The sequence below is a fragment of the Eimeria maxima genome, genomic scaffold (genome assembly GCF_000499605.1).
Source record: "Eimeria maxima Weybridge genomic scaffold, Emw_scaff1289, whole genome shotgun sequence".
In the NCBI taxonomy this organism is placed as follows: Eukaryota; Apicomplexa; class Conoidasida; order Eucoccidiorida; family Eimeriidae; genus Eimeria; species Eimeria maxima.
The window spans coordinates 1-8,763 of record NW_013564277.1 but is presented as its reverse complement, the minus strand read 5'-3'; the positions used below and the strand labels follow the sequence as shown (position 1 = coordinate 8,763).

The following is an 8,763-nucleotide window of genomic DNA, read 5'->3' as shown; positions in this document are numbered from 1 at the left end:
TTATGATGACACAGAGAGAGGTGTACGTCAGCAGCAGCAGCAGCAGCAGCAGCTGCTGCTGCTGCTGCTGCTCCTGCTGCTGTTATATGATGATAAGGAAGACGATGCATGCATGCATAAATCTTGTTTATTATTATAGATAAATAATATTTATTTTATTTTATTTTATTTACTTTTTTTATTTATATTTATATTTATTTTATTTTATTTATAGGCAATAATTTATATATAAATAAAAAGAAGAAAAAAAAAGACGAATGCATGCAACTACTATACATACACACACTAAACCCTAAACCCTAAACCCTAAACCCTAAACCCTAGAAATATTTAATATGTATTCTTAACAATTTAATAGGAATAAAAAAAAAATATAATTATAACATTAACACTAGAAACCCTAAACCCTAAACCCTAAACCCTAAACCCTAAACCCTAAACCCTCGGGTTGTTTACGTAGTTGTCTCTGTTGCTGGATCTAAGGGGTTTCTTATATAAATAAAAAGATAATTTTTTCTATTTATTTATTATTTATTTATTATTTATTTATTTATTTACTTATTTATTTATTTATTTATTTATTTATTTACTAATAAAAAATAAAAACAATTAAAGAAAAATAATAATTCTTTTTGTTTGTCTGTTTGCTGCTAGCCACTTTTGGGCTCAGCAGCAGCAGCAGCAACAGCAGCAACTGCAGCAACTGCAGCAGCAGGAACATAAACTATATCTGCCTACTATAATAATGGATAGTGCTGTTGCTGCTGCTACAGCAGCAGCAACAGCAGGTCCTGTTTCTGTTGCTGCTGCTGCTGCTGCTGCTTCTGCTGCTGCTGCTGCACTCCACCCTAAGTAAGGTGGTGTGCCTATACAGTGTACATACACCTGGGAGAGCAGCAGATAATACCCCACACTAAGCTCTTCTTGCTGCAGCATTAGTTGAGGTATTTGTTGCTGCTCCTCCTGTAGCTGCTGTTGTTGGTGCTGCTGCTGCTGCTGCTGCTGCTGCTGCTGCAGTTCCCTTAGCAGCATTTAGTTCTGCTGCTGCTGCATCTAATGGCGGCAGCAACTGCAGCGGCATAAACTGCCCAGGAAGAACAACAGACAGCAACTTCTGCATTGCTGCATGAGCAGAAGTGCGTATCTCCTGCAGCAGCAGCAGCAGCAGCAGCAGCAACAGCAACAGCAACAGCAATAGAATTAGCAGCAGCAGTGATAACTGCAGCAGCAAAGGTAGCAGCAGCAATGCAGCAGTAGCAGCAGCAAAAGTAATTTTTTTGCTGCTGCAGTCCCAATGTGCAGCAACACAACTTCAGGTATATAACAGCATGCAGAACTGCAGCAGCAGCAGCAGCACCAGCAGCAACAGGGTGAGCAACAGCAGCAGCAGCAGCAGCAGCAGCAGCAGCTCTTACAGGTGACGTTGCAGTGGTTAACTGCAGCACCAAACCCAAAACTAACGAAGCGTTGGAGATAACCCTGCAGCAGCAACAGCAGCAACAGCAACAGCAGCAGCAGCAGCAGCAGCAGCAGCAGCAAACATTTTATAAATAGGAGGTAAGAGGCCTCCATCCCTACAACAAAGACAACAGCAGCAGCACGAACAGCAGCAGCAGCAGCAACAACAACAACAACAACAACAGCAGCAGCAGAACAGCAGCGGCAACAGCAACAACAACAACAGCAGCAGCAGCAGCAGCAGCAGCAGCAGCAGCAGCAGCAGCAACATACAGTTTATCAGGTAGACTAGCAAGTCCTTCAACAACAGCAACACGAAGAAGAGAAGATAAATTCAATAATTCACGACTCCCTTCTGTCTGTATACAGCAGAGACACATACATTATCTGCTGCTGCTGCTGCTGCTGCTGCTGCTGCTGGTGATGCTGCTGCTGCGGTTGATGGTGAGCTAGAATATAGCTGCAACAGGCATTAGCAAACTTTTGTTGACGTGCAGCAGCAGCAGCAGCAGCAGCAACTAACCAGAGGTGCAGGAGGAACAGCAGCAGCAAAGAAAAGAACTACAGCTGCAGCAGCAACCAATAACAAATGCAGCAGCAGCAACAGCAGCAACAGCAGCAGCAGCAGCCAGTTGTTGCTGCTCTCCCTACCAGCTCTGCTTGTTTGATGACTCTTCCTGTATCGCGTGCATATCCTTCCTTGAATGCCATAGTTTGCTGCTGCTGCTGCTGCATCTGCTGCTGCTGCTGCTGCTGCATCTGCTGCTGCTGCTGCTGCTGCTGCTCCATTAGCCGCTGCACCTGCTGCTCCTTCCATAAGAATTGTACAACATGCCACCAACAAAAACGTAAATAACGAGGAAGAGCAAACGCAGATAACTCTGCTGCTGCTGCATCTGCTGCTGCTGCATCTGCATCTGCTGCTGCTGCATCTGCATCTGCTGCTGCTGCAGCATCTCCTGTTGCTGCTGCAGCGGCATCCTCAGCAGCCGTGGGTCTTATCCCTGAAGAGTTACCAGCTGTGGCGGACTCGCCTTTATCCTGCTGCTGCTGCTGCTGCTGCTGCTGCCTCTGCTGCTGCTGCTGCTGCTGTTTCTTTGGCTGTTTGTGTCCCGATTTGATAGCAGACAGCAGCAGTGCTGCTGCTGCTGCTGCTGCTTCTCTGTGCTGCTTGAGTAAACCCGGCAGCTGCTTAAGGCCAGACATAAATCCATTCCTTTGTAACCAAAAACGCAAAGGAACCTGCAGCAGCAGCAGCAGCAGCAGCAACAGCAGCAGCAGCAGCAACAACAGAAGAAGAAGAGGATAAGCAACAGCACAAACGTCTGTGACACCACCATAAGCAGCAGCAGCAACAGCAGCAGCAACAGCAACAGCAGCAGCAGCAAATATTGCTGGAATACACCCACCACTAAGAGCAGGAACATCACTAGAACCAGCATCAGCAGCAACATCATCATCAGCATCATCATCAGCATCATCATCAGCAACAGCAGCAACAGCAGCAACAGCAACAGCAGCAACAGCAGCAGCAACAGACCTGTTGATTATATAAGAAAGCAAGAAGGAAAGAAGACTCTAATGAGCAAATTAAATTAATAAAAGATAAAAAAGATAACAAAGAAATATTCATCAATTCTTTCTGTATACAACATACATACATATATACACACATATTATTCATCCTCCTCCTCCTGCTGCTCATGCTGCTGATGCTGCTGCTGTTGCTGCTGTTGCTGCTGATGCTGGCGGTGGTTGTGGTAGTGGTGTGGGCCTGGTGGTGATGGTGATGATGCTAGGGATGGTGTGTGGGTCCTGCTGCTCCTGCTGGTGTTGCTGTTGTTGCTGCTGCTGCTGCTGTTGTTGTTGTTGTTGTTGTTGCTGCTGCTGCTGCTGCTGCTGCTGCTGGTGTCTTACCTTCAGCAAGTCAATAAGCAGCAGCTGTGCAACACTTCTTGCTGCTAAATCTCTTGGATCGAAGGGCAGCCTAGGGAAAGATGCTGCTGCTCCTCTGCTGCTGCTGATGCTGCTGCTGCTGCTGTTGCTGCTGCTGCTGCTGCAGACAGACTCTGGCAAAGAACTCAGCAACAAACGACGATCCTCAATAGGTAGAGGGCCGTAACCTGCTGCAGCAGTGTCTGCAGCAGCAGCAGCAGCACCTGCAGCAGCACTGCTGTTGCTGCTCAGGCCGTGATGCAGCAGCCACTCTAGCGGGTTGCTAGAGGCTATGTCTGCTGCTTCCTGCTGCTGTTGCTGCTGCTGCTGCTGCTGCTGTGGCTGTCTTTGTTGCTGCTGTTGTTGCACCGGCTGTTGCTTTTGCTGCTGCTGTTGCTTTTGCTGTTGCTGCTGTTGCTGTAGTTGCAATTGCTTGTCTGCAGTAGCTGTCAGCGCATGCATCTGCTGCTGCTGCATCTGCTGCTGCACTTGCTGCATCTGCTGCTGCTGCTGCTGCTGCTGCAGAGGGAAGGGGGAGGAATATAGACCATAAGACAGCAGCAGCAATTGGGGTGTAACTGCACCTCCCTTTAGTAAATCACGAGGAGATGAACTTATTAATGCATCCTGTATACAATAAATAAATAAATAAATAAATAAATAAATAAATAAATAAATAAATAAATAAATATATAATAAATAACTATTAATAAAATTAATAAATTTATTTATTAATGCATGCATGCGCAAATACCTACATAACAACCCTATATATCCTGCTGCTGCTGCTGCTGCTGCTGCTGCTAATGGTGGTGGTGGTGCTGCTGTTGCTGCTAATGGTGCTGCTGTTGCTGCTGCTGCTAATGGTGGTGGTGGTGCTGCTGTTGCTGCTAATGGTGCTGCTGTTGCTGCTGCTGCTGCTGTATGTGTACTTACAGAAATAGCATCAACAATAGCTGCCCATTCTGCAGCACCAAGCTGCTGCTGCTGCTGCTGCTGCTGCTGTTGCTGCTGCTGATGCTGCTGCTGCTGCCTAGGGACTGGAGGGGTCTGTTGGGGATAAAGAGAGATGCAGCAGTTACGTTCTGCAGCCGTTGCTGCTCCTGCTGCTTCTGCTGCTGCTGCAGTAGTTGCTGCTGCTGCTGTAGCTGCTGCAACTGCTGCTGCAACGGTTGCTGCTGCTGCTGCTGCTGCTGCTGCTGCTGCGCACACTTATGGAGGTCAAAGAAGAGATCCTCAAAGACAGGACATAAGGCACCCTTTAATACTATCCGCCACAGCTGCTGCTGCTGCTGCTGCTGCTGCTGCTGCTGCTGCTGTGGTTCTGCTGCTGCTGTTGTTGCTGTTGGACCACGCTGCTGCTGCTGCTGCTGCTGCTGCTGCTGCTGCTGCTGCTGCTGCTGCTGCTGTTGCTGCTGCTGATGCTGCTGCTGCTGCCTAGGGACTGGAGGGGTCTGTTGGGGATAAAGAGAGATGCAGCAGTTACGTTCTGCAGCCGTTGCTGCTCCTGCTGCTTCTGCTGCTGCTGCAGTAGTTGCTGCTGCTGCTGTAGCTGCTGCAACTGCTGCTGCAACGGTTGCTGCTGCTGCTGCTGCTGCTGCTGCTGCTGCGCACACTTATGGAGGTCAAAGAAGAGATCCTCAAAGACAGGACATAAGGCACCCTTTAATACTATCCGCCACAGCTGCTGCTGCTGCTGCTGCTGCTGCTGCTGCTGCTGCTGTGGTTCTGCTGCTGCTGTTGTTGCTGTTGCTGGTGCTGTTGCTGCTGCTGGTGCAGCAGCAAGCCGACCACCATGCTGCAGCAGCAAACGGAAAAGAGCAGCGAGAGCAGCACCTCTCCTTCCCCCTATCCTTGCCAGTCCCTCAAGTGTCTCCTCCTCAGCAGCAGGAACCCTACCTGCTGCTGCTGGTGGTGGTGCTGCTGGTGGTGCTGCTGCTACTGCCGGTGCTGCTGCTGCTGCTGCAGTTGCTGCTGCTTGCGGTTGTGGCGCTGCAGTACGCGTAAGAAGAGCAGCAGCACCAGCAGAAGGGTAGCTGGCCATTTCTGCTGCTGTTGCTGCTGTTGCTGTTGCTATTTCTGCTACAGGTGCAGCAGCAGCAGCAGCAGCAGCTGTTGCTGCTGCTGTTGCTGCTGGCGTTGTTGCTGCTGCTGCAGCAGCAGCTGCTGCGGCACCTTCAGGCCGACACGCCAGCTGCCCTAACGCCAGCAGGATAGAAACAAAGACAGGGAAACTCTGATCTGCTGCTGCTGCTGCTGCTGCAGGTGCTGCTGCTGCTGCTGTTGCTGCTGCAGGTGCTGCTGCTGCTGCTGTTGCTGCTGCAGGTGCAGCAGCAGCAGCAGCAGCATGTTGGCCGAGCAGAGGAGTAGACAGCGCCTGCTCATGTTGCTGCGGTGATGGAGCTGCTGCTGTGTCTTTGTCTTGCTGCTGTTTGTCTTCGATTTGCTGCTGCTGCTGCTGCTGCTGTTGGTCTGCAGCACGTAATAGAGCATTTGCTGCTGCTTCTAGTGTATGTACAGCATCAGCAGCAAGATGAGGAACAAGAGGAGCAGCAGCAACAAGAGTTAATAAGGAGACAATATTTGCTGCTGCTGCTGCATGCACAGCAGCAAAATATTTATTAATTATTTCTTTTATTATATTTAATATAGGCAGCAACCTTTTATTTAATTTATCTGCTGCTGCTGCTGCTGCTGCTGCTGCATCTGCTGCTGCTGCTTTATTTGCTGCTGTTATAGCTGCTGCATTCGTCCCGTGTTGCTGCTGCAACAACAACGACGACGACGCTCCTGTTGCTGCTGCTGCTGCAGCTGCTGCTGCTGCATTTGCTGCTGCTGCTGCTTCTGTTATTGCTGCTGCTGCCTCTGCATGCAGACAAATAATAATAGATGACCAACCTATGCAGATGTTATGCCCAACAGCAAAGATAATATTATTTAATATATCTATAATATAACTTCTTATTGCTGCTGCTGCTGCTGCTGCTGTTGCTGCTGCTGTTGCTGCTGCTGGTCCTGTTGCTGTTGCTGCTGTTGCTGCTCCTGCACTTAGAGATACAGCAGCAAAAGGAGACACAAAATCTATATTCATTAATTCCTCCATTATTATTGTCTCCTCTTCCTCTTCATCTCCCTTTTGCTGCTGCTGCTGCTGCTGCAGTTGCTGCTGCTGCAGTTGCTGCTGCTGCTGCTGATCCTCTCCACTGTCTTGCTGCTGCTCTTCCTTCGACTGTTGCTCTGAGTCTTCCTCCAACTGCTGCTGCTTCTGCTGCAGCAACTGCTGCTGCTTCTGCTGCAGCTGTTTCTGCTGCTGTTGCTGCTGTTTCTGCTGGTGCTGCTGCTGCTGCTGCTGCTGCTGCTGCTGCTGCTGCTTCTTATGCAGCAGCAGCTGCTGCTGCTGGTACTGCAGCAGAATAAATCTTGTACTTATTTGCCTTAATGCATCCAATGCACTAAGTTGTATATAATAAGAAGGATGATAAACAGCAGCAAGAAGGTGCTGCTGCAGCAGCAAATAGATATATTTATTTATTTTGCTGCTGCTGCTGCAGCAGCATATCTCTACTAATCTATGTAAAGAAAATAATCTTGGTGGCTGCTGCTGCAGCTCAATTATAGATATCTGCTGCAGTGCATGCAAAAAGCAGCAAATTGCTGCTGTATTCAGGTGTATAGGCAGCTCATATACCCTATCTATATCTATATAATTATTATTTATTATTTTTTTATTTATTATTATTATTTCTTCTTCTTCTCCTTTTATTATATTTAATTCATTACTAATTAATCTATTTATTTCCTCCTCCTCCTCGTCCTCCTGCTGCTGCTGCTGCTGCTGTTGCTGCTGCTGCTGCTGCTGGAGTTGCTGCTGTTGCTGCAGCTGCAGTTGTTGTGTCCTTATATCATTCTCATAGACAAAGGGGGTGATAGGAGCAGCAGCAGCTGCTGCTGCTGCTTCTGCTGCTGCAGTTGCTGCTGCTGCTGCTTTTGCTGCTGCTGCTGCTGCAGCTGCTGCTGCTGCTGCCTGTTGTCTTGTTTGTTTAGTATTTGTTTCTGCTGCTGCTTCTGCTGCTGCTGCTGCTGTAGGTGCAGCACGAAGACTCTCATACTGAGATATAAGCAGCAAGACATCCCTCCATGCTGCAGCAGTAAATACAGCCCCGTGCTGCAGTGCTGCATGCAGCAGCAGCACTGCTGCTTGTATATTCGTGTGTTGCTGCAGCAGCCGCTGCTGCGCATAACGGAAGCCAGCTTGCTGCTGCAGTGCTGCTGCTGCTGATTGCATGCATTCAATATGTTTCTCTAGGCAGCCAAGCTCAAGCAGCAAACCAATTCCTTTTACAGCTTTTTCTGCTGCTGCTGCTTCTTCTGCTGCTGTTGCTGCTGCTGCTGCTGCTGCTGCTGCTGCTGCTGCTGCTGATTTCCTCTGTGAATAAGCTGCCAATACACCGCAAAAAGCATCAAGCAATTCATGCCATAAACAATCTACAAGATAATACAGCAAAGGAATTAACATATTATTATCAATTACCCCTCCTGCTGCTGCTGTTGCTGCTGCTGCACCACCACTGCTGCTGCTGCTGCTGCTGCTGCTGCTGCTGTTGTTGCTGCTGCTGCTGGTTGTGGGGGAAGGATGACGAACAAGATCAAGGATGAATGGCTCCTTATACAGCCGTGGCAGTGCTGCTGCTGTTGCTGCTGCTGCTGCACCAGAACCACCACCAGCTGCTGCTGCAGCAGGAAAAGAAGAAGCAGCAGCAAGAGTAGGAAGAGCAGCAGGAGGAGAGAGCAGCAGCAAGGATTGAGTAAGAAAAGGGAGATCAGGAGGAGGGATCCATTTATTCTTTTTTATACGATGATACAATAGCTCAAGATACACCTCAGATATCTGCTGCTGCTGCTGCTGCTGCTGCTGCTGCTGCTGCTGCTGCTGCAGCAAGCCGTCTCATAGAATCGATTGGCAAATGCTTCGATGATTCGATCGATCTTTTGCGCTTCGCCCGGCAAACGAAAAAAACTCAAAAAATGGCGAAGGGCGGAGTCTATGGGTTGGTGCTGCAGCAGCAGCAGCAGCAGCAGCAGCAGCAGCAGCAACAGCAGCAACAATAAAAATAATAACAGATATATATTCATAAAGAAAATATCAATATAATGAATACCTATACATTATTTATATTTATTATATTTATAAATATAATTAATATTTATTGCATGCATATTTATATATATACATAATAATATATATATTTATTTATATTTATATTTATATTAATTAATTTATTTACCTATTTATTCATTTATTATTAATTAATTAATTAATTAATTAATTAATTAATTAATTAATTAATTAATTAATTAATTAATTAATTA

General features: G+C 47.6%; 2 protein-coding genes across 2 annotated transcripts; both read right to left on the bottom strand.

Annotated features, from left to right (window-relative positions):
- Positions 1 to 913: 913 nt before the first annotated feature.
- EMWEY_00051150 (hypothetical protein) lies at positions 914 to 2,664 on the bottom strand (the record flags this gene model as incomplete). Its single annotated transcript, XM_013479677.1, has 2 exons — positions 914 to 1,084; positions 2,110 to 2,664. The coding sequence occupies 2 exons, from the start codon at positions 2,662 to 2,664 to the stop codon at positions 914 to 916; spliced, it is 726 nt and encodes a 241-aa protein (XP_013335131.1).
- Positions 2,665 to 3,159: 495 nt separating this feature from the next.
- On the bottom strand, positions 3,160 to 8,323 carry EMWEY_00051140 (sec7 domain-containing protein, putative; the record flags this gene model as incomplete). Its single annotated transcript, XM_013479676.1, has 4 exons — positions 3,160 to 3,912; positions 4,368 to 4,628; positions 4,745 to 6,796; positions 7,082 to 8,323. Coding segments are annotated over 4 exons (4,308 nt in total), but the record flags the coding sequence as incomplete, so codon positions are not given.
- Positions 8,324 to 8,763: the final 440 nt, after the last annotated feature.